Below are 26,411 nucleotides of genomic sequence, written 5' to 3'. Positions count from 1 at the left end.
TAACAATGTAGTTTGGGATCTGTAACATGTAGATAAACGACTTTGTATAAGAATAAAAGTACAACCAATGAGAGGGGATTTGAGGTAGGCAGAAATAAAGTTTTTACATTTCACAAATTTTACTGTAAATCTAAGATTCTAATAGCACTCCCCTCCCCCCACTAAAAAGGAGAGAGAGAATTTTGTGAAAATGATACTGGGGCAACCTCAGACCTCCTTTCCACAATATCCCAAGGCCTGTTGCCATCTGGAAGGGCTCAGATATACCTCTACCTTCTATTCTGATTCTTTCCTATTCTCGCACTGTTTCTCCCACGACACTCTGCTTCTCTGCAGGGTTCAATCATTCATTACAATAGCCGCACAGAACTCAGCAAAAATTCACAATCATGGGGGCTTATTTGGGAAGTTAACAGGTTACCACAAGTCAGGATCAGTAAACAGTAAGGATACAGTAGCAGCTCTCCCCAGCCAGTAGCCAAGTCTCTCTCTCTGATCCTCAGCCTCTCAACCACATGATTCCTTGGCCTCTGAACTACATGGACCAGGAGTTTTAGGATTATATTGGGGCTATATTAAAATAGTCATAAACATGATGCCCCTCAGTGACTAAGGGCAATACAGGGGACAGCACCGGAGACACAGTGGGAATTGCACCTGACCTGATCCCACCACACCGAGGCAAAGCACTGGGGGAGTGCAGTGGAACAGCAAGGGAATGGAGTGGCAAGGTCCCCAGGGAATGCTGAAAGTGGACTTTGGGGCCAGGGTGTGGTGCCCCAACAGACTGGACTGGAAAACGCTCCTAAGGGCCAGCAAACGATCCTTGAATGAACTACAAGCCTTTCTTTTGTGAAGTGTTTTGTTTTGTTCTTTGTCAGTGGTTTGTTTTTGTTGTTTTATTGTCTGGTTGTATACTGTTGCTTTGTTTTCCTCTGTCTTGTTTTCGTGCATGTTAGTGTCTCCACAGGTCTGTCTGAATAGGACAGGCTGGATGAACTATCTGGAGGAAAAACAATAGGACAGACAGTTCCGGGGGGGACAGACAGATCCGGGTGGGGGAGGGGGAGGAGGGTAAGGAAGGGGTGTTAATAAACACAGGGACAAGGGAACAACATGGGACCCAAAATGGTAGTGAGGGGGGAGTGACAGGCCTGATGGGGAACGATCAAGGGTAAGGTTGCGTAGAGAAGAGGTATAGCTGTAGCCCAGGTGGGGACAGAGCATGGTGGTGGGGCAGGAGGAAAGTCAAGGGAGAGGGAGGAAGGAGCTGGGAGTCAAGGGGCATTTATGGAGGTCTAGACAAAGATGTGTACATGCAAACATATACAAGGATGGGGAAATAGTTCTAATTGTCTACATTTATAGGTTTAATATTAAGGTGGCAGAAGGACCTTGGGCCTCTACTCAAGCACTCCCTCAATGCATGAATACTTTCGTTTATTAAATTGGTACTCTATGATGCTCACTCTCCCGACACAACTGCTGAAGCCAAAGTGGGTGAACAAGTAAATGTGGTGAAGACAGCTGATGGTGCCCGGCTATCAAAAGAGATAGTGACTGGGGTCTTAAAGGCTTGAAGATAAACAAGCGGCCATCTAGCTCAGAAGCAACAAAGCCCACATGGAAGAACACACCAGCCTGAGTGAGCAAGTGATCCCAAAGGGATCAGTTATCAGGCATCAAAGAACAAAAAATCATCATATCATTGGCTGCACATCTCCATGACAGGATCGCTGAAGACAAATGGGTGCATAAGCAAATGTGGCGAAGAAAGCTGATGGTGCCCGGCTATCAAAAGAGATAGTGTCTGGGGTCTTAAAGTCTTGAAGGGGAACAAGCGGCCATCTAGCTCAGAAGCAAAAAAGCCCACATGGAAGAAGCACACCAGCCAGTGCTATCACGAGGTGCCAAAGGGACCAGGTATAAGGCATCATGCAAAAAAAAAAAAAAAAGAATATGTGTGTGTGTGTGTATACCACATTGAATGAAGGGGGAAGTGCAGAGTGGAGACCCAAGGCCCAAGTGTTGGCCACTGGAGATCCCCTCATAGAGGGGTTTAGGAGAGGAGATGGGTCAGTCAGGGTGCAAGGTAGTACCGACGAAGAGCACAGCTTTCCCCCAGATCCTGGATGCTTCCTCCCCCCAACTACCATGATCCGAATTCTACCTTGCAGGGCTGGATAGGGCAGAGGGCTGGTACATATGAGGGCTGGAGGCACAGGGAATCCAGGGTGGATGATACCTTCAGGACCAAGGGTGTGAGGGACGATGCTGGGAGAGTGGAGGGTGAGTGGTTTGGAAAGGGGGAACTGATTACAGGGATCCACATTTGACCTCCTCCCTGGGAGAGGGACTGCAGAGAAGGGGGGGAAGGGAGACTCCGGGTAGAGCAAGATATGACAAAATAACGATGTATAAATTACAAAGGGCACATGAGGGAGGGGGTAGCGGGGAGGGAGGGCAAAAAAAAAGAGGACCTGATGCAAAGGGCTTAAGTGGAGAGCAAATGCTTTCAGAATGATTGGGGTGGGGAATGTATGGATGTGCTTTATACAATTGATGTATGTATATGTATGGATTGTGATAAGAGTTGTATGAGTCCCTAATAAAATGTAAAAAAAGAAAAGGGAAAAGAAAAAAAGAAAGAAAAGAAAATGATTAGGGCAAAGAATGTACAGATGTGCTTTATACAATTGATGTATGTATATGTATGGACTGTGATAAGAGTTGTATGAGCCCCTAATAAAACGTTTTAAAAAAATAGTCATAAAATAAAAAAAGAAAGCAATGAAGAAGGAGCAGAGGAACAAAGAAGACATAAGACATATAGAAAATAAAATGGCAGACATAACTCCAACAAAACCAATATTAATATTAAACAAATGGATTAAAAAATCAGAAGACAGATTTTCATATTGGTTTAAAAATTATCCAGCTGTATGATTTCTATGTTGTTGTTTTAAAAGATCTAAATAGACTGAAAGGATAGGGATGAAAATAAATGTATCACAGAAATAAAAGCTATTAAGGTGGAATGGTTACACTAATATTAAGCAAGATAGATTTGAAAGCAAAAACTATTAGTAGGGATAAAGGGGGTAATTTTAAATGGTAAAAGAATAAATCTACTGCCAAGATAATATAATAATTACAAACACATATCAACAAAGTCAGAAAACACAAACAAAAACTAACCAAAAAGAGAAAGAAACAACTGAACAATAATAACCACTTTCATTAATATAACTATGAGGCAGAAAATAGCAAGGAAATAGAAAACTTAATAATATAAATCAACTGTGACTAATAGTCATGTATAGAAAGAACACTCCACAAACAGAATATACATTATTCTCAAATGCATATGAAGTACTCTCTAGGATAGATCACAAGCTAGACCAGAAGAAGCAAACCAGTGATGCTTGTATGTTGACATATATAGAAAGAAATATATGTCAAGAAACGGTTCACACAGTGGCAGAGGTGCATTCCAGGGAAAGTACATTGGTCAGATGTAAGCTAAGAACTCTCCTGACTTGTGTTGTTGCAGAGGCTGTTGCCCAGGAAGCAGGTTGACCACAGGCTGGTGGATGTAGAGCTGAATAAATACAAGGTTGGCCAAATGGATCCAAGGTCCATACTGTACTCTTAGGATCAGCAGGTGATAATAGCTGGAAGTTAATGAACCAGATACAGGATCCAGATCCAGCAGTAGAAGTGAGGTAGCATCCACACAGTGTCACTCTATACCAACGGTAGATCACACGATGAATAAAACCAACCTCAATTGAATCAAGGCTGTGACCAGGGTAAGGAAGTGATGCTCTGTTCTTCCCACAATTGGTAGGCTGCTGCACAGAAGATCCTGTCTCGAAGTTGCCCATGCTATATTAGATCATATCATGAGGAAATCCTGGCCCACCCAATTGGCATAAAACTTGTCACACACCCATTACTACTGAGTTCTATGTCACTTTATAGGATAGAGGAGAACTGTCCAGTAGGGTTTCCAAGACTATAAATCTTTATGTAAACAAATTGTTCTGGCATTCTGCGATGAAATGACTACTGGATTCGAACCACCAACCTTTTAGTTAGCAACTAAGTGCTTAACTAAGGATTTAATATAAGGACTCTTTATAAAAGAACTGAAATTATGCAAAATATGTTCCCTGACCACTATGGAATTAGAAATCCATAACAAAGAAATTTGGGAGATTCACACAATATGTGAAAATTAAATATCACAGTCATGGTCAGTGGATCAAAGAAAAAATCATCAGGGAAATTAGAAAATACTTGGAGGTGAATGAAAAAGCACAGTAGAGTAAAAGTGTGGAGTGCAGTTAAAACAGTTTTCAGAGGGGTTTCCTAGCTGCAAATGCCTATATCAAACAGACCGAAATAGCCTGCCATTAAAAACTGAAAGAAGAAGAAAGCCCCACTAGTTAGGGTGAGCAGACAAAAGGAAATAATACGGACCGAATAGAAATAAATGAAATAGCGAATAGAAAAGTTATAAGGGAAGTTAACAAAACAAGTGTTTGTTCTTTAACGAAATCCACAAAATTAATATAACTTTATCTGGACTATCAAAAAAGATTAAACTGCTGAAATCAGAAAGAGTATCCATCATTAGCAGAAGAAATAAAAGGAATTATCAGGGAAAAATATGAATAAGTGTATGAGCACTTATTGTGGATCCAAGCAAGATCAAATACTTGATAGCTTCAATCTTTTCTCTTTTTATCATGATGTTACCAATTGGTCCAACTTTGCAGATTTTGATTTTCTTTACATTGAGTTGTAATCTATATTGAAGGCTGCAATTATTGATCTTCATCAGCAAGTACTTAAAATCCTCTTCACTTTCAGCAAGCAGGGTTGTATCATCTGCATATCAGAGAACCTGTATATGGATCAGGAGGCATTTATGCAAACAGAACAAGGAAATGCTGCATGGTTTAAAATCAAGAAGGTTTTTGCCCGGGTTGTATTCTCTCTCCATACTTATTCAGTCTGTATTTAAAAACTCCAAACTCACTGCCCTTGAGTTGTTCCTGACTCACAGTGACCCTATGGGACAAGGTAGAACTGTAATTCTTTATGAGAGTAGAAAATCTTCCCCTTTTTCCATAGAGCAGCTGATGGTTTTGAACTGCTGACATTGCGGTTAGCGGTCCAAGGCACAATCACTGAACCCTGCTGAGCTAATAACACTGCATTATATGAAGAAGAATGCTGTATTGGTATTGAAGAAAGACTTTTATAAACCCTTCTAAACTGTAGCAGTTAAATCTATTCTCTTTCCTATGCCTGTATGTTTTATTAATAAATTGTGTGACTTTATCTCTTGTTTTTAAACAAGACACTTTGATTTAATTATCCTTAAGGGTCTTTTGCATTAACATTTTTCTGTTATTTCGAGTTTGCCTTTACTTTCTCAACCATTTATGTCTTATAAGAAAGAATTTGAATCAATTAGAACCTTCCTTTATGTTATGTACATCTGTAACCCTAAACAAACAAAAGAGAATAGCTCCTCATTTGGGTGGCAATACCGTCCAGCAGACATGTCACAGCACTAGTGTGTACTGATGAAAGAGCCGGCATTTATAGCCACTGGTCATCCTTCGGGGCCTCGCATTCAAAAAGCAGCCTTGGCAAAGATGCAAAGGACTGAATGCTAAACCAGGGGAAATGTGTCTAAGTTCTACACTGGCGACTGCTTTGTGTGCAACGTGATATGTGTGGTGGCCTTACTGCAATTCCGCCGAGCATGTTTCTTCATAGTTGTCGTCTTTATTTTCTTTTTTCCTCAATGTTTGAGTAAGAATTATAATCATGACTAAACGAGCTATGTAAATGTACCAAACTTCTGTTTAAATTTAACTTCTAAATCTTAATTTAATCTGTGTGATAATTGGACATCTGTTTTATTCTTTTTTGCTTGATAAACTCACTTTGAAGTATGGTATAAACTATGAGAAAGGACAAGAAACAAGAAAGATACTGATGCTCATTTTACACCATGAAATATGCTCATTATGGGTAAAATGCAAATGTGTTTCCATGGTTTTTCTTTTTTAAAGATCATGTTTGCAAAACTTTCTGTGAAAACCGAGCATCACCACACAAAGATTAGCTATTAGTAATGTAAAATGATAACAGGAAGAGAGTATAGTATGATGATGTAGGCACTAAAAAATATTACAGCCAAGTATTAATCAGTTAGTACGTATTCGCTGGACCTTAACATCTATGAAACTTAGTTTCCTTATTTGTAAATTTAGAAAATAACAGAGACTACATCTGAAGAAGAATCCAGCTTCACACCAACCCAAGGCAGATTCCCATAAAGCAAGATCAGACATGCCTCCACCCTTCTTTACCCATTTCTGACACCCACTGTTCCTCCCACAACACTATGTTTCTGCTGAAGTCAACAATCCATTGCAATAACTATAGTAACAATTGTGGAAGGTTATTTAAGGAGTTGGCAGATTACCACAAGCCAGGATCAGGAAACACCAAGGTCTACACCAGTGCCTCTCCTCAGTCAGCAGCCAGCTCTCTCCCTGATCCTCACCCTCTCAGCCACAAGGTCTATTAGCCTCTGCCGTGTTCCCTGGGCCAAGAAGCCTACTCCATCGCACTGCCTCATAGCATCATGGCCTCTGAGCTGTTCCTCTACTCTGTCTCGTGGTCTCTTTGCTGGGCCTGCCAACTTCAGGCGGAGATTTCAGATGTGCTCCGCCGGTCGCTCTTCTTCCTTGGTGTGAAAAAGAGAAAGACCCATAGCAGAACAGATTGGCCCAGTGGCTGCAGCAAAGAGCTCACACATAACAATTGTGAGGATGATGTGCAACCAAGTTTGTGTTCTGTTTTATGTGACGTTGCTGGATTGGAACCAACACAACAGTATCTAACAACAGCAGCCGTAGCACATTCACAGGTTCTGCAGTTTAGGGTGTGAATGTTGATGGGGGGCAATGTTATCATACCTACCCCAGTATTGTATTATGAAACTGTTTGCTTCTATGTCTGTGATGGTGTGTTAAAGAAATATATTGCAACTAGAGTTCCAGTTCTGACATGAACAGGTTTATCCCAAGCAAAGCATAGTTAAACCTGTCTCTCTGGTCAGTGGATGGCTGCAGGCAAGTTCTCTCAGTCATACCCTCAATTTAATTGTATTAGGATGCCTGAAAAAGTAAAAGTGCCATAAAAGCCGTGAGCGGTCGCCCCAGACTATGGCAACTGTTCTCTGCATTCCAGAGGGATGATCTTGATAGATATTCTTGAAGGACACAGTACAAACCTGGGGCTATTGATGAAAAAATTGTGAGAAAACTGAAAACTCTATTGGTGATGTGTTACTCTGGGTACATTAGAGAAACAAATCCATAGAAACCCATAGTATAAGACAGTTTTATATAAAAGGTAAGTGTACATTAAGAAAGCATCCCAACCCAGTGCTGTCCAAGTCCACAAGTCCAACATTAGCCCATATGTCTGACATCAATCTACAAAGTCCTCCTCCATCTCACAAAACACACACAATTATGCTGACTGCAAGAGGAAAGCCAAATCAATGAGCGTGTAAGCATCTCAACGCTGGCAGGGGTCTCCACATAGCTACTCCAGCACCCGCTCCTGCATCAAGGTATGTCCATGCAGCTTCTCCTTGGGGATGTCTTGCAGGAAGTGAGCCTTGCCAGCTGAAGCAGGGAACTGGCTAAGGCAGCTGCACCCTGGTCTGACCATCAGAAAGCAAGAGACCCAAGAACTAGAAAGGCGAGACTCACTGAGCCATTTATCTCTCCTCCCTTCAATTACTCCTGCATGTGTTTGTCGACCAGGTTGGCACAATAATCCTTAACTATCTCAGGTGAGAAAAAGCCAGCAAAGTTTGTCAAGGAATTTTTTTTTTCATCATAACCCTCATTCATTAAGGTTAGCAAGGACTGTCCTATAAGGATTTCATTGAGAAACCTTACACCATCCATCTTTCAACCCTTGATCTTTACCTTCAAAATTATTTTTGTTCTGAATACACAGAGCATTTTATGCCAAAACTACCATTTTGACCTGGTATAATTTGAAAAATACAGAATATTCCAGAAAGGGGTTAAGAGAGATGGAAATATCACCTTCAGAAGTGTATATACCTCAGTGAAGGATAGGTTTTTTAAAAAGCTACATTTTTATGTTTCTTTTTATGAAAAGCCTCTTGATTTTTTAGCAATGCTCTTTGAGCATTCAGTTTATTGATTCCCTGCTAGGTACATACATTGGAGGGTGTAAGTCAAGAAAAGATAGACAACACCTGCTCTTACGGAGCTTACAATATCGTGTAAGAAAAGGGCATTGATCAAATCATCACACACACTAAACACTTCAAATTCATTGAGAGAGGACCATATGGTGCTGTGAAAGTTAGCCAAGGCTTGAACTCAGCCGCAATGAAAAACAGGTGTTAACTAAGCCAAGGACAGAGACTAGAGCAGTGGTTCTCAACCTCCCTAAAGCCACAACCCTTTAATACAGTTCCTCATGTGGTGACCCCCCAACCATAAAATTATTTGCTACTGTTAGGGATCGGGCAACCCCTGAGAAAGAGTTGTTCGACTCCCAAAGGAGTCGTGACCAACAGGTTGAGAACCGCTGGGCTAGAGCATTCTAGGAAGAGAAAACAAGTTAGGCAAATAAATCCCAGAGAGCATGACCTATCAAGAAGCTGAAAGAAGTTCTTTACGGCTGAAGCAGTAACACACAAAGGGAGGCTGACGTCATAGTAAGCAAGGCTCCATGATGGTGGCGGCAGCAGTGTTGTGAGAGGCTGAGGAGCAGATTCTTACCCACCCTGCGTAGGACGAAATGCAGCCTGGTCCTGCACCATCGTCACAATTGTGTTTCAGCCCATTACTCCATCCCTGTGTCAATTTATCTTCTAGACAGCCATCCTCTCTTCTCTGACCCTCTGCTTTACCAAGCAGGAGCTCCTTTTCCAGGGAATTACCCTCCAGACATGTTCAAAGTATGTAAGATGAATGAAGTCTTGCCATCCTAGCTTCTAAGAGCATTCGGGTGCACATGTTCCGAGTTAGATTTGTTTATTCTTCTGGCAGTCTGAGATGCTTTCAATATTCTCTACCAATATCTTAAGTCAGTTGCACCAGCTCTTTTTAGGTCTTCCCTAGTACATACATGCAGGGCAGTTAAAAATACTATGGGGTTGGGTCAGACATGCCACAGTCCTTAGAGTGATACCTTTGTTCATAAGTCTTGTGCAGCAGATTGGCCCAATGAAACATGTCATTCGATTTCTTGGCTGTTGCTGCTGCCATGAGCATTGACTGGATCCAAGCAAACTCCATGAAATCCTTGACAACTTCAATCTCTTCTCCTTGTATCATGATGTTATCTATTGATCAAGTTGTTTTCTGTACAGTGAGTTGAAATCCATGTTGCTACAGTGCTTGATCTTCATCAGCAAATGTTTCAAGTCCTCCTCACTTTCAGCAAGCGGGATTGTGTCATCTGCATATCACAGGTTGTCAATAAACCTTCATCCACTCCTGATGCTGTGTTCTTTAAAGATTCCAGCTTCTCGAATTATTTGCTTTGTTCTAACAGAATGAATAAATATAGTAAAAGGATGCAATCCTGACACGCTTTTCTTCATTTTTAAACCACACAGTATCTCCTTGTTCTATTCAAACAACTGCCTCTTGGTCTGTGTATAATCTCTGGGTAAACACTATGAAGTGTACTGGAATTCCTATTCTTATTGTTATCCATAGTATGTTAGAAGCTACTCGCTCAAATGCCTTTGCATAGTCAGTAGAACACAAGTGAACCGCATTCTTGTCATCTCTTCTTCTAGTCAGAGTCATCTGAAATCCAAATTCTATCCCTCTTGCCAAATGCTCTTCTGAATCTGGCAGTTCCCTGTCAGTACATTACTAATTATCTTCAGCAAAATTTTGTTTGTATGTGATATTAATTATATTATTAGATAATGTATAAATTCTGTTGGGTCATCTTTCTTTGGAATGAGCACAAATATGACTCTCTTCCAGTCGATTAGCCAGGTAGCTGTCTTCCAAATTCCTTGGCATAGATGCACAAGTGCTTCCTGTGCTTCATCAGTTTGTTGGAACATTTCAATTGGTATTCCATCCATTCCAGCTCTCAGTGGGCAATGAGTGTTCTTCCCCTTTATTCCTACATCCCCATGAAAATAGCAATCCAAAGCTGCTTCTAAGGCCTTGGTGGCCACGCCCAGGCCCTGCACTTATCTTTAAACTACAGCTGACTCCACCCAAGCCAAAGTATCTTGCCCCACCTTCACCTGTGCTATCCTAGGAAGGGGCATGGAGGAAGTACAAGGGGATGCAGATACCAGTCAGCTGTCCTGGAGTTCTGTGGCCCAGGCACCCAGATGCCTTGTCCCAGGGCTTCTTCTGACTGTAACCTATCCCATCCCACCCCACAAAGCTAGGAGCTGACCGCAGACCCCAAGGTCCCACTTCCTCCCCAGCAGTAAGAATGCTCCACCTTCAAGATTCTGGCTGCTAGTTAATTGGGCAGGTCCTCACAGAGGGGCCACATAGGGTGGGGGGTAAAGAATTCAGGTGCGGTGTAGCACTAATGAAATGCTTAACTATCCTCTAGTTCTTTAATACTAAATCTCCTTACTATCAAGACTTAGGTTTCACCTCATTAATGCTGTTAGACCTATGTATGTTTATATGTATAATTAAGATAGTCAGATCCAGCAATGCCAGGATGGATGACCCTTGACCCTTAAGGAACAGCAACAGGAGCAATGATTCCCTGAGGATTCAGGAAGATGGGGGTCGGGGGTGAGTGAAGAAGGGGCTCATAGCAATGATGACTGTCTAACCCCACTCAAGGGGAGTGAATCGCAGAATTATAGGTGAATAGATATATTGGATGGGGTAAGATGCGGCATATATATGTATCTGTATAATGATATATAACAACAATGTTAAGGGAAGGGTGGAGGAGGAAGGAGATAAAGGGGAGCTGATATCAAAGAGTCCAAGAAGAAAGTACCGTATATACTCGTGTATAAGCCGAGTTTTCCAGCACAAAAAATGTGCTGGAAAACTGGGGTTCAGCTTATACACAGGTCAGTGGTACCCCAGCAAGGTGTAACATCTTGCTGCCCTCCCCTCCCGTCAGAGGTAACGGGATGAGCACCCGTTATCTCTCGGGTGATTTCCGTTTCTCCGCTGTTCGTTCAAAGCCCTGCTGACACTGCAGGGCTTTGAATTTCTGTTTACTCACATCTAACCAATCAGAGCCGTCCTATGACGTGTATCTTTGAATAAGCCTTTTAAAGACCGTGTGTGAAGGATGTGGCATGAATGGATGTCATCTGGTCAAGCCTGACTAACAAAAAGAGGAAATCTCATGAAGCCTGACATAGAGTTAATAGCATAGCGGGTTCGAGATGCATGGGAAGACATTCCAGAAAACATGGTGCGACGTGCCTTCCAGAAATGTAGTATTGGTCATACTGTGGATGACAGTGAAGGCTGTGCTTTGTATGAAAATGACAGCAGTGATGGTGATGACGGCGATCTCAGTGAGGACAGCGTCTATGATAACCTCACACCAGCTGAAGCTCTGCATTGGGATACGCATGATGATGAGGAATCCAGTTTTGAAGGATTTTAACTCTTTACATTTTAGCTTGGTTGTTGATTGAGCTCAGGGAATAGTACTCTTAAGGTATCATGGTTGATACCTTATTGTTTTTGTTGAACTTATTTTCCACTTACTGTACTGGTTTACTAATGTTAAATGACTTGTCCTTTTATTTATGTTTCTTATTTAAAATAAATATTTAAATACATTACCCCACTGATGTCTCAATTTTTAGCAATTTTATTTTCATTTGTTTTTATTATTGAAACACACCAATAGCTTCTGCATTTTCCACCCTAGGCTTATACTTGAGTCAATCAGTTTTTCTGGTTTCCCAGGTAATAATTAGGTACCCAGCTTATACTCGGGCCGGTTTATATTCAAGTATATATGGTAACTGTTTTGACACTGGAGGTGGGGGGGGGTACTGGCTGCTTTTTTTATTAATAAATTTTTTATTGAGCTCATACAACTCTTATCACAATCCATACATACATCAATTGAGCAAAGCACCCTTATACATCCGTTGCCCTCGCTTTCTCAAAATTCACCTTCCACTTGGGTTCCTGGAATCTGCTCGGTTTCCTTTTTTTTCTCCTCCCCCTCCCTCCCCTCTTCCCCCTTCCCCCTGAACCCTTAATAGTTTATAAATAATTATTTTACCTTATCTTACACTGCCCGGCATCTCCCCGAACCCACTGAGCAACATCCTATCTCCACCAGCCCCTACTCTAACCCCCCTTACCTTTTGACCATGCTTCCTCTCCTCCTAAGCAGTGAATGTATTTCACACTTCCTTTCTAAGTGCATACTGGATCCACAAGTCAGGGCCCCATCAGGAACTACTACCAACATGCTTCATTGATTCGAAAAATAGTTGGATAGATTTTTTCATTACTCATAATTAATGTGAAATATCGGATGAGGAGACTCAATAAGTGAGGAGCAGGCAATATTGTATTTACTAAGTGGTGCAGGTGCTGGAACCTGCCACAGCTCAAAAAACTTTCTGAGTTGAGTTGTTGGATATTGTTTGTGTTGTCCCTCGTTGCTTTGGAGTTAACTGCGACTCCTTGGAGACCTTATGTGTGACAGAACCAAACGACCCTCAACCATTGGTATGTTTTGAGTCCATGAAGATAATTATTGTTCAATGTTACCCATTGTTGTTGCATTGATTCAAATTCATTGTGAGCTTTAGACTGTTACTGCCCCATCGGGGTTTGAAGGGTGTCAATCTTTACAGAAGCAGACTGCTGCATCTCCCTCCCATCGAGTAGTTGATGGGTTGGAACCACCAACCTTTCAGTTAGTAGCCGAGCATTTTAACCACTGTGCAACCTGGAGTCCTTTTCTAAATGCCACTAGCTTGCAATTGGCCGTGGTGGAAATACACTACAGAAAATTCTATAAAACAGAATTGGCAACTGCTACAAATCAGGACTCCCTTCCAGCCCTCACAAAGCCTATTATTAAGTGTTTATCAGCATACCACTATTTGTACCCATTAGAGAAAATACTATAATAAGATTGAGTCAATTATTACTTATGTAAGAATTGTCTACCCATTTACTTTTTCTTTATGTGGTTTTCCTTTAAGATAATTTATTCCTTCCTGAGTAAGGGGGCCTGGTGGTGCAGTGGTTCTGTGATGAGCTGCTAACCCATCAGCTTGAACCCAAGAGCTGCTCCAAGGGAGAAAGACAGGATTTTCTACTCCTGTAAAGAGTTATGTCTCCAAAACCCGCAGGGGCAGTTCTCATCATCTTTGGCTTGCTATGAGTCAGCATCAACTCAAGGCAGTGTTTGCTTTACACTCTTTCCTACATGTCTTTACTGTTTTTATGAAACTTCTCCTGGAAAGATATGTCACTTTTAGGATTTTTTTAAGGATTCTTTTAACTCTGTTCCCCTCCTTTAGAGTTCCTATATTAATAAATTGTAATAAATGTGGCAAAATCTTTGTAACTCTTCCATCTGGTTGATGAGCACATGGGGGTTCATTATACTGTTCTCATTTTGTTTATATATGAAGGTTTTTATAATTCCAAGAAGCTGTAGCAGTAAGTTTCAGCAGTCATTGCTTCTTCAAACTTATCTTCATAGGATCCCCCACTGGCATTCTCAATCCTACTGCAAGCTAAAATCAGAGATGATGTGATCATTGCTGCCTCTAGGAGTTAACTAAGTCCCTGTTTAGATTTAAGTGTCGTAAACCCTACTTCTCCCCTTGAAAAATTCACAGTAGTTTGTCAATTTAGATCATCTTACAAAGAATGTAGAGCAAATCTTCAGAAGAGGCCATATCAGCTTCAGGTTCTTTCTTTTCAATTAAACCCACATGCCTGGAAGGGGGGAAAAAAACTTCACCAGCAACAACAAAAGCCCCAAAGTACAAAATGTGGGTAGATTAAAAGAAATGTGTGTCCATAGATTAAATTTAGAACAGTGAGGGGGGGCAAAGAAAGACATAAAAGTTTTGAAAAAGATGTTAGGAACAATCTCAGCAATACGAGCTAGACATTGGAGGAGTGAGGAAGGATGAGGGACCAGAAGACTTCTCAATGAAATCCCCATCTCCGGTGCTTTCCCAGGAAAAAAAATACTGGGCAAGAACAAGAGTGTGTGTGTGTGTGTGTGTGTGTGTGTGTGTGTGTGTGTTTAACTTAGCATATTATCATGAGAAGTATGGGAAACTGAGAAACATGGAATTGACCCATCACAGCACATTAGTAAAGGAAAAAAATCATTTGGAAATCAAATTATCAAGAAAGGACTGATTAACATATTTGAATGAAAATGATCAGTATCAGAACGAGATATATAAGTATACTTTATGGATTAAGTTTAGAAAAGTGAAGTAATTTGACTAAGGTCACTTAGCTAGTTAGTGTTGGGTGTGAGGTATTTCTGCAGCATTTTCTTTATCTCATTTTATAATAGAAGTGAAAATATATAAAGCAATACAAAATTATATTTGTACATAAATCTAACTATGAAAGTAGGAGAAAGATGAGGCTTTCTATTTCTATGAAGACTTTAGCATCTCTAGAACCCTGTCCTAGAGGATCCCTGTGAGTCAGCATTGACATGATGTCCGGGAACGATAGCTGAAACATAATTCTGGCGTAATTCTGTGTAAACATACAGTAGACACACAACCATGGCTCCATTATTGAACCCGAGTTTTGCACTACTTTACCAACTTCCTGTGGCACTATGGGATTCTATGTGGAGAATGATCACTTTTTAAAGTCATGTTAAAATTTATCTGATCTGATTGTAGCATAGTTTGCAAAATTACAAAAATTCGATTTTGTTCATTCATTCTTCCCTTTATCACTTATTTTAAATTGTATGAGTAGAATAAGAAATAAAACTTTACATAGTTCTCATGATTAAAAAAAGACATAAAATAATAATAATTACTTATGACTGATAATGGAAATCTTCAACCTTGGGTTTCTACTAAAGGAATTTAAGTGAACCCATGTTTTCTAAGCATGTCCTAAAATTTTCCCAAGCTCTTTGGGGCATGTTTTGGGGTTTGGTTTTTTTAATCGTTTTATTGGGGACTCTTATAGCTCTTGTAACAATCCATACATCAAGGAGCTCTTACAAATATTATTACAATCCATAGTTCCATTAAATCAAGCATAATTATGCTATTGCTGTCCTTATCATTTTTGATATTTTCTTTTCTTCTTGAAATCATTTATATCAACTCCTCTCCTCAACCCTCAGTATATATTGTATTAATATCATTATTTGTCTTAATTTACACCATTCCACATATCCATTCTCCTTAAATTCTGATGTTCTGAGTGAAGTAGCTTTGTTTTCCATTGGCCTGGACCTAACATATGCCTCTCCATCTTATACCAGCTATAAGCAAATAAGAGTTGAATAGATGAATACTGATTTAAATGATGGCTTCTGAAAGAACTTAGATTTGATAAGGTATAATTACAAAGCATGTTACTTATGACATAGGTTTTCTTTTGTAGCCATGAAATTCAGAGAGAGAAAAACTATGCCAATTATTTTAACAAATTTTAATACATGATTGCACAACTCTTTAATATGTTGAAAACATTGACTCACATGATATGTAAATTGTGTCAATAAAACATATGAAAAAATTTTAAGTTTAATACAAAGGATTGTTAATTAGTTGTTGAGAAGCAAAAAATGGCAAAAGCAAAACAAAACCAAAACAACCACTAAGGTAGTGGTTTTCAGGGGATGGTCACCAAGCAAGTATGATTACCATCACCTGGAAATGTGCTGGGTCCTTGGCTGGCTTCCTCTGCGCTGCTCACCTAAAGACAGACAATTCAGAAGCTGAACCCACCCATCATCAAAGATGTGTGAGGGAGTTCAAAACGTTTGTAGGAAAGTTTTATAAAAATCTTTAAATTCCATTTTTCCATTAACTTTGTAAGACCCTATCCAATGTGCTTCTAGAAAGATGACAGTCCTAGGCTGTAACACATGGGGCCACCAGGAGTTGGGATTGACTTGATGGCCACAGGTTTGATTTGGAGGGGAAGTGGTGGGCTTGTTAGAAATGCAAAATTTTAGACTTCAAGTCCTACTCTAGAGTAATTTAATCAGAAACCCAGGTTGGTGAGGCCAAATGATCTTTTTTATTTAATCATTTTATTGGGGGCTCTTATGACTCTTATCACAATCGATGCATGTATCAATTGTGTAAAGCACATTTCGAACAATTTTTTTAACAGGACCTCTTATTAATTCTGATATCGATTATATATTTTTTTAATGACTGCACTCAAGTATCATAGAAATACAGCAGCCAGAGCAGCCACCATACCATCTCTGGGGTAGCAAAGAAAATAGGTGGAATTTGTAAACCTGAGATGATAGGAAAATGACTGCTTGAAACTGAAACTCAGACTTCTGAGAAGGAGGCCTGGCCTGGTGCAGGTGTGTCTGAGCTCACAGCACAGACCGCACAGGCCGAGAGCAGAAGCTCATGGGTTTGGAGCTGGTTCTCAAGGAAACCCAATGAACGTGGTTCTGCAAGTGTCCAGTAACCCCCATTGAATCAGTGATTGCTACTGGAAGGTCCTCCTGCTGTCAGAATGAAGAACTATTGCCAGGGTAAAACTAACAGGATCAAGAAGCCCACAGAAGCAAATAAGAATAAATTCCTTCTTTGCCCACCCATGCATTGCCTCTCTGGTATCGTCTACTAAACAGGAAACCAGAAATGTTCTCAAGGGTATGTTTAAAGTTGAGAGACAGTAGCAGCTTAATAACTGCATGATGGTCTTAAATACGACTGGAAGGTAATAGAAAAAGGAAATATTCTTGGCTAAGTACACTGGGCACAAATGTACATTTTCTGAGATACTGGCTTCTAAATGGACTATTGGCATACGTGTATAAAATAATCCCTATTTTTAAATTATGTTTCTCCTTACAAGAAGCTTTTGAGTAGAATTTGAACAGAAAACTGCAGTGGTCTATACTGATGTCTGCATTTCACCTAGATCCACTACTTCACTAGCTCCAGACAGGTTCAGCAATTCATAATTAAATTGTACATGAAGAGAATTACAGAGGGTTTCTATAGTAACCAATTCTGAGCGTTGAAAGCTGGGTTTTTTTTCTTTTTTGCAGTATATGTATGTTTTTCTTTTGCAGTATACTTATTATATGTCGTTAGTGAGCTAGCCACGGCAAATTAAAAGGCTATCTGAGACAGAGCAGAGACTCGGTAAGGATTTGCTGCATCGATGAAAAGAAAATGGCTTGGAGATCACAGCCATAGCATCTGAGGGTTGCTCAGCAAGCCCTGCACACGCTGCTGCCCTTCAAGTCTCCATGTCAGAAGACTGGTCGAAAAAGGAAGTGATCAGGGCACCTGCCCCATTAAAAGAAGTGTGTGCTGGGGGGGACGGGACAAAAAGCTGTTGGTTGCGTCTGTTCCAACTTCCTTCTAATGACCCTACAAAACCGTGTAGACTGCCCGATAGGGCGTCCAAGGCTACAATCTTTACAGAAACGTTTGTCCTGTGGAGCAGTAACCAGTGAGTTCAAACCATCATCCTTTCAGTTAGCAGCCGAGTTCTTAACTACAGTGCCACCAGGGCACCTTTGGCAGCAGAATACTGATAGGGAAGGTTCTGAAGACACACGTACTAACAAGAGAAATAGAACCCTTATCACTCTTCATTTAAGCAGCTGTCTAGGCCATTCCAGGAAATCAGGAAATGTACAGAAGTGAATCAGCTACTTCCCTTCATCTTGTAAATTAGCATTCAGATAGTTAAAATTCCAGTCACAATCGATTCCACAGAAGTCAGTGTTTCTCATGTTCTGGGAAGGTGGTCCAGACAGAGTTGAAAGAAATGTCGATTAGATGATCGTTATACAGGTCAATCGCATCATATAAAGTTAGCACACACAAAAAAAGTTAGCGTATAGTTATTGAATTAACTTGAAAAGGTTAAAAAATGTGAACTAGGCATTATTTCCTCAAGGCATTCGTGTATTTTTCATAGTGTATTTTGTCTTGTTTTCTTTTTGAAGGATAGTAAAGAACCCCAAGCCCACACTGGCGAGCCTGTTGGAGATGACTACAAAAAGATGGGAACACTGTTTGGTGGACTGAACAAAGGTCTTCTCAACATGGGTTTCACGAGACTATACTTCGGAGAACGAATTGTGGAACCAGTAATAGTCGTCTTCTTCTGGGCTATGCTGTGGTTCCTGGGCCTGCAAGCGCTTGGACTAGTGGCAGTTCTTTGCCTTGTCATCGTTTATGTGCAACAGTAAACAGGCGGAGCAGTGAACTGTTGATCTTTCTAACCCATTTTACGTAATTGATGGATTTATAGATTTCACTGTATGAAAGTTGACATTTTTAGCCTTGTTTAAAATTGTGTGCTATTTTGTAAATGGATTTTGTCTAAAATTAAACTTAACTCTTGATTATTATTGGGTTGAATATACAATGTGTAGCTAATTCAAAACTCTGCCTTCATTATTATGGTTATGTCCCCACTTTTAAGCCCCTTCCCCCATCCCAAATCTTAAATCCCACCACCAAAAAGCAAGCAAGGCAAATAACAGGATGTGGGATTCTAATCAGTAAGCATAATTCCTATAAAGATTTTCAGAAAAACATCTTAGAAGGGAGTAAAAATGTTGAAAGCAAGGAGCTACAAACTTTGAGGTTTTTCTCAATCATTTTATTGGGGGCTCATACAGTTTTATCACAATTCATATATACATCCATTGTGTCAAGCACATTTGTATATTTGTTGCCTTCATCATTCTCAAAACATTTGCTTGCTACATGAGCTCCTAATACCAGCTCCTCTTTTGTCCCCTTCTGTCCTCCTCCCCCATGAACCATTCATAATTCATAAATTATTATTATTATTTTGTCATGTCTTACACTGTCTGACATCTCTCTTCACCCACTTTTCTGTTGTCCATCCCCCAGGGAGGAGGTTATATGTAGAATTTTATTCACCATTTACTCACATCCCCACCAAATAATTTTATATTATTAGAGAAATGTTGGGATTTCCATTGTCCATGCTCAATCCAAAACAATGTAAACGATAATTACCATAGACTACCTTAAAACTATGAGAAATCAGTGAAGCTAGCATGTTTTCTAAAGATTAAAGTATATATATATATATATATATATATATATATATATATTGTTGGAGAAACTTACCACGTTTAAATGTAATTTTTTGTAAGTCTAAAACTGGGGCCTGGAATCCCTTTAGTATATTATTTTAGGTTTTAAAGCATTTTGGTGCTAATTACTTTTTGTGAAATTTTTAAGTCTTAAAAACCAGGCCCATACTTTGCTGTACTCTATGATAATGCTGTATTTTCTTGTATCTAACAAGCTCCATATATTTCTCGTAGAGAGACATTTTCAGTGTATTTTTTCCAGAAATTTACAATTTTATAGTTCTTTTATAACAATCTAAAATTTAAAACAATGAATTTCCTATCTTGGCATAGTTTTGGATTTTTTTGTCTGTTTGTTTTTCCCCTCTAAATTAAATTTGTTTTGTGGCTGAAATATTTTACTACTCTGTAAGGGAAAAAATACTCCTCCCTCTTTTTTATATCTGTATTGGAAAATATAATCCTACAGTATATAATTATAAAGATATAAGAAAGTTAATGGCTAGGATTACTATTAATGTATAAATTTGGAATTTAGCAATCGGTTGTAATAGTATTACTCTTAGGTAAAAGCCATGTAAGTAATTGGCTAGCTATGTTATTGAGGGGTCTCAGCTCTTTGGGATTTTACATTGAAATAACCATTTCTTTAAATACACTTTGAAAGTGGAAAATGGCTTTAGTAACATTTTGGATTTTATTAGAGATCATCAAATCTGTACTCTCTGCGCAAAGGCTTTACTTATCTAGACAAAGGACATGTCGTTAATTATCTAAGATACAAAGAAGAATCGGGGGCAAAGGTATATTCCTTCTTAGCAGTTTTATCGAGTGCTTATTATTCCTCTTTGTAAAGTTTTGACCAAGACCAGATTAAAAACTGTTCTGTCAATGCTCAACATCTTCCTGTTCTGAAGCAGAATATTAATGACAGATGTTGGACTCATGATTTCTGGATCAGATCACTCTAAACGCAAATACCTGTCAGAGGGCGCTAAAAAGCACTGTGTATCTGTATAAAGACATGCCTTTTAAAATCTTCACTTTAAAAACAAAAAACTTATATTATTTCATTGTGTTTTTATTGGGTTTGCAATACTTTTCTAGAAGACGTTATGTACTAAGCCTAAGTGCAAGCTGTTTGAAAGCTGTCTTCATTGGTACGGTAGAGTTGTAAGGTTTTCAGAGTAAGAGTAATGAGAGTTTTTTTATCTGCATGAAATATTAATAAGTACATCCTTTTCTAATGCTACTGGGAATTTTCATTTCCCTTTGGAGTGCAAAAAGACACCTTGCACATGATAACAGCTATGGTTCCACCAGTGCCTAGTGTTGAAAATATCTTTTTTTTTTTAATCATGTTACTGGGGCTCATGCAACTTATCACAATCCATAACATACATCAATTGTGCAAAGCACCCTTATACATCCGTTGCCCTTGTCATTCTCAAAATTCGCCTTCCACTTGGGTTCCTGGAGAAAATATCTTAAAAGTAAGTTTTAACAGTTATCATTGAGTCAGCCATCAACACTATGCATTTGTTCAATGCTGTTTGGGGCATGTATTAAATTATATGAAGAAATGAGATATTTTGCTGCTCTTCTTTCTATATAAATTATTGACTAGTGCAGTAAACCATTAAATCTTATGCTTTGCTAGGAGGAAACAAAGAAACTTTGCCTAAAAAAGACTATTTTCGATGGTACAAGGTAAGAGAATGTAGATTATACAGATGCTGTTGTTGGTAGGTGTTGTCCAATTGGTTCTGACCCACAGTGACCCTCTGTGCAACAGGACAAAACACTGTGCCATCCTCACAGTCGTTCCTCTGCCTGGGCCAATGCTGCAGCCACCGGGTCAGTGCGTTTGTCCAGGATCTTCCTCTTGGACAAGTCTCGCCATCGCCGCCCTCGCCTCTAAGGAGGCTTGGACTGATAGGCTCCAGCATAAAGGAGCAGGCACTCTCTGTGGGTCATGACATGAGACCGAATTAGATTTAAAATGATTCTCAATCATTTTGATCTCAGATATAAGACAATTTTAGAAGCTTATTAATTATGAAGACATAACAAATTACATAGGTAGGATTATTAGATTATGAATGGATAGGTCACCCATGCTGTCAGCCCTCCATTCGAGGAAAAAGGGTCAAGACCTAGAAACAGAGTCTACGTGAATCAATTTCTTGTCCTCAATATAGAAATGCAGTGATTTGTGGAGGCGTGTGCAGAGGTGTGTCTGTCGTATGGCAGGGAGAGCACGTCCTCTGGGCACCACCTGAAGCAGGACTCCACTGAGACATTTCTGTTCACGCCACAGAATCCATCACCCGCTGTGAGAGCGCATGCTGCAAGTTAAAACTAAACCCTGCATGTCTGAGAGGCTCCGTGGGTCAAAGCACACGGAAAACATAACTTTGAGCACAAAATAGACCAGTTTTTGTCAATAAAAGCAAGGAAGGTCCTGTTGTAATTGTCCTATAGTGCCATTATGTGAAGGGAAGATTTTAACAAGCTGGACCTGTATGTACTTTTGAGCTGACATTATGGTAAAGTGATCTTAGGATCAGGTCAGACATTTGGGCAGGTCCACAGTATCAGTGATTGTCACATGCACTCTTTTCTGGAGATCCTGTGCATCCACAGAGCATTTTTCGGTTCTCATCCACCAGGCAGATCCTGCTTGGTCCAGGAGTGTGGGAGGGTCGATTTTCACTGCTGGTAAGAATCAATTGTACAGATTGTCCCCAATTTATGACATACTCAAGTTATGATGAACCATACTTCAAATCATCTGATGTTTTTTTGGACATATCATTAGTAATACAGACTACATTACTAATGTAGGTAATAATATCTATAAATGTTATGTAATGTTTCCAATACCCAAAGACAAAGATTAGATTTATGAAGATATGAATAATAAAAGGCAATAACAACGAAAAGTTAAAAGATTGTCAACCTATATCAGAACTTACTTCCAGCAGAGTCATCAGAGTAGAACTGCCATGAGTCGGGAACCACCTAAATTCATGTTCTCCCTGTAGTCAAATTGAGTTGTTAGCTTGCAATTAGCTTTGGTAGAAATATTTACAACATCACAGAAATTGGTCAATAATAAAAGTAAAACCTTCTCATTTTCCAAAAATCCAACTATGAAACATTTGCCAGCACCCCACTGCCTAGCCGCCCCGGGGCTACAGTCCCACTCCTTCTCATCCAGAAAGAAAAGAACAAGCTTTGTCAAATAAATGGAAGTAGACACGGTGAATCCCATCGACCCATCTAAAGCTGCACTGGATCTTTTCCACAAGAGGATTATGAGGCCGCCGCTTCTCGGCATTTTGGCTAGGATCAAGTGAAGAGGATATGAGGCCTGGTTGCTTTCTGACCATTGTGTCTCTGTTCACATTGTGGTCAGAAGACCGTGATCTGTCACTGAACTGCATTGCAAATGCATTCAAGACTTCCCCGAGCGTCAGGAAATGAGAAATGATCTAACTCCTGGATGGCAAATGATGGCCTAAGTAGAGGTCTATTTAAATGTAGAAAGCTTAAAATAATCAAGAATAATTGTGGAACAATCGAGGACTACTTGTTTGGTTAGTAGATTTTATTTTATAAGTGTTCATTGATATTAGGTTACTTAAACTTGACTCTCACTATCAGTTTACGGCCTTACTAGGTGAAAGGAAAGCAAAAAATTCAAAAAGACTATGTGCTTCTAGTAACCTTTGCCAAGGAGAATATAAAATCTGTAAATTACAGCTTGAGAATTACTAGTAGGCTTGGAGTCTGTTACAAATGACTTTCTCTGCCCTGAGATCCAGTCCAGCAGCCTAACCTGTTCTCTCATCTCTTTGTCATCACCTTGGACAATATCACCACTCCCACCGCTTTGGTTGCCATTACTGTACTGACAGTTACCCAGTCTGCACCTTCAGTTCATAGCACTGTACATAAAAGGTATGGTGACCCTTACACGCTTGCCCAACATTTGCACTTGGATATGACATGGTACTTCAAATCCTGCATATCCAAAAAGGAACTCAGCAGTTTTTCCCAATCTGGTGTTGCAGTATTTTCATATTTCAGCAAATGACACAATCTTCTCTGGAGTGCCCAGCAGGAAACAGAGATCCCATCTTTGGCCCTTATCTGCCCTAACAAACCAAAAAACTAAACCTGTTGTCATCAACGTGACTCTGATTCATGGAGACACCGAGTGTTTGCAGTGGAACTGCTCCATGGGGTTTTCTTAGCAGTAAAAGCCGGTGGATCACAAGGCCTGTCCTTCCCAGTGCTCCTGGACACGTGCAAACCACCAACCTTTAGGTGAATAGTAGTGTGCAAGCAATTTGTCCTGAGAACATTTGACCCACACAACCCTCCTGTAATCAACCACCAAGTCCTGTCTCTTGTACTTCCAAAAGATTTCTTTAACCCTTCCACTTTATTGCCCTCCCAAGAATCAGGAAATTAGTCCAGATGACTATTGTCTCACCTGGGTTGTTATTTCAGAGTTCTACTTGGTCTCCCTTCATTTTACACTTTATAGTCAAAGTGATTTTTCTAAATTATGATTCAGATCTCCTTGGCCTAAATCTTTCCAGGGGCTTCCTATTGCTGTTATGACAAAGACACTGCTCCGTAGTAAGTTTCCAAGGCTCTTTATGAACTAATTCTTGCAAACCCCATCTTTTGAAACTCTCACCCTCCCTTTCCAGTACTTCACTATCCTGATACCCTCCCACTTCCCTGGCTCCTTGAAAGAGACATGCTCTCCTTCAGATTTTTCTACATGCTTTACCTTCAGCCTTTAAAACCTCCCCGCTGGACTGACCAATACTGAGGCCGACTTAAGATCTCACCTTAGACATCCTGTCCTCCAGGAAAACTTTTGATCATTTCAAATCCAGTTTGAGTGCCTCGTGCTTTCTGAGAACCTTGTACTTCTCTATCGGCACTGTCCAAGACACACCGCAATAGCGTGTCTGCTTCTTCCAGCAGAAGGCAGTCAGAATTTGTCTCTCTGGTTTCTAATTCCATGATCAGTGTCTAACACAATCCTGGCACATACGAAGCATAGTTACCTAGTTCTGCTGTAACAGGAATACCAAAAGTGGGTGAGTTTAACAAAAAGAAAGGGATTTTCTTACAGTAGATGCTCAACGTGCAAATTCAGGGTGCCAGCTTAGGGGAAGGCTTTCTGGCGCTGGTGGAAGTTTGTCTCTTCAGCTTCTGCCCCTTGATTTCTCGGCGATCTCCAGGCCTATTTTAGCATCTACCTTAGCCCTTGACTGCCACTCACTTACTTGCTTATTCTCTTTCATAATCTCAAAAAGAGATTGACTCAAGATATAACCTACCCTGATCTTCTCTCTTTAATGTAAGCTGAACCCATATTCAAACAGGGTTAGTTTCAGATTTACAGCACATATTTTGGGAGGACCCAATTCAATCCACAGTACTAGGTGCTTAAAATAGCTGTCACGTGAATGCATAAACTTTATGTGTTCAGTTCTCCTTAAAGAAGCTCGTTGTTTGTACTATGCACGAAGAGAATGGACTGATGTATCTGTTATTCTTTATAAACGTTTATTCACTTTTAATGGAAGAATATTGCTGTTTACATGCAAAGATAGTCTTGCTAATATACTCTTGCATTTTTTAGATTATAATGTCTTTTAGGCTTTATGCTTCTGTTTCTCTAGGGGAAAAGTTTAGAATACATATGATCATCAATACTCCCTATAGTTCATATTTTCCAGAATTTTTCAGTAGCTTTTGTCTCCTAATTTTTCATTTAAAACAAAAAAAAGAAAACTCAGATGTTTGCACAGGAATCATCAAGAACCTAATCTTGAACTTTTGTCTCCTAATTTTTTTAAACAAACAACTCAGATGTTCGAGCAAGATTCCTCAGAATCTAAGCTCGGACTTTTGGGGTCTGGAGTGAATTCACTACTGAAAAAAGGTCTTCTAGCCCAAACCATATGCTAAATAACATGTATATAAAATACTTTGCTATTCCTTCTAGTAAAGAAAATACAAGCAAATTTGTTCTGAATTTGAGTCTCTTCTGACCCCCTGTCTAAGGTTCTATCAGTTAATCGCAGGCACATCAAGTTTGGAAATCACCAAGGCAACACAATAGACAAGAGCTTGTCTATTTTCCTCATTGCTGGAGCAGGAAGCCCAAGCATGATGTGTGCACAGCTTCCCAGAATTAGAAAACGAAGGTCAAGACCAACCCCTCCCTCCACGCTGTATAGTTTTACCCTGTTGCCTTAACTAGAATGGAAGTTAGAACTGTTTGCTCTCTGCAGGAGCTGCTAAGACCAAGAACTTAGTCAAATAGATATTTATTAAATGAGTGGTTCCCTTTTCAACAACTGAAGTTTTATTACTGAACTTTTCAGCCACTTCAGTAGTTTTTTCTTACCTTTTATAATAAACATTAGTTTATTAACTTTTCAACAACTTCATTAGAATTTTCCATGCCAGTTTTCCAAAGCACCAGGGAATACAGTGGCCTTTATTTTAGGACTACAGAGATTTTTTTCTTTTGCCATTGTAAAAGAGGCCAGTGGATAGTATACTTTTACATATATTTTTAAAACAATAATAAAATTTCTGTATCTATTAATACCATGGTTGGTTTAAAACATAGAATCTTAAGAATTGTTTTTTCTGGAGTGAGGAGGTATTGAAAGACCCTATCCAGTTTTGAGAAGATATGCTACTCACTGAAGGCTCTGTTGTCTGTTATGACTGATACTAGTATATGTGTTCCTGGTATGGGGTGTGCAATATTTAAACCAATCGTGATTTAAATGTTTAGTAATGTATTTTCTATTTTTAAAAGCCTGTGAGCATATGTGTAAAGGCAGCATGCAAATAAAAACTGAGAAAAACAAGTTTCAAAAGGAAAAAATATTCCCTGGATGTTGGCTCAGAATGATTAACTTAAATAAATTGGCCTTGCACAAATCCCAATAAGAGTTTTTCATATAAAGTGGAGTATTTATTCGATT

General features: G+C 39.6%; 1 protein-coding gene across 1 annotated transcript in view; it reads left to right on the top strand.

Annotated features, from left to right (window-relative positions):
* FAM241A (family with sequence similarity 241 member A) overlaps positions 1-20,960 on the top strand; it is a 48,799-nt gene extending 27,839 nt beyond the window's left edge. The window contains exon 2 of the mRNA XM_075543917.1: positions 18,247-20,960. Within this exon, the coding sequence (XP_075400032.1) occupies positions 18,247-18,492 (246 nt within the window). The 3' untranslated portion in view covers positions 18,493-20,960. The remainder of the gene's footprint in view (positions 1-18,246) is intronic.
* Positions 20,961-26,411: the final 5,451 nt, after the last annotated feature.

The sequence above is a fragment of the Tenrec ecaudatus genome, chromosome 3 (assembly GCF_050624435.1).
Source record: "Tenrec ecaudatus isolate mTenEca1 chromosome 3, mTenEca1.hap1, whole genome shotgun sequence".
Taxonomy (NCBI): Eukaryota; Metazoa; Chordata; class Mammalia; order Afrosoricida; family Tenrecidae; genus Tenrec; species Tenrec ecaudatus.
The sequence above is the reverse complement of the archived record's forward strand: the minus strand, read 5'-3'. Positions and strand labels throughout refer to the sequence as shown.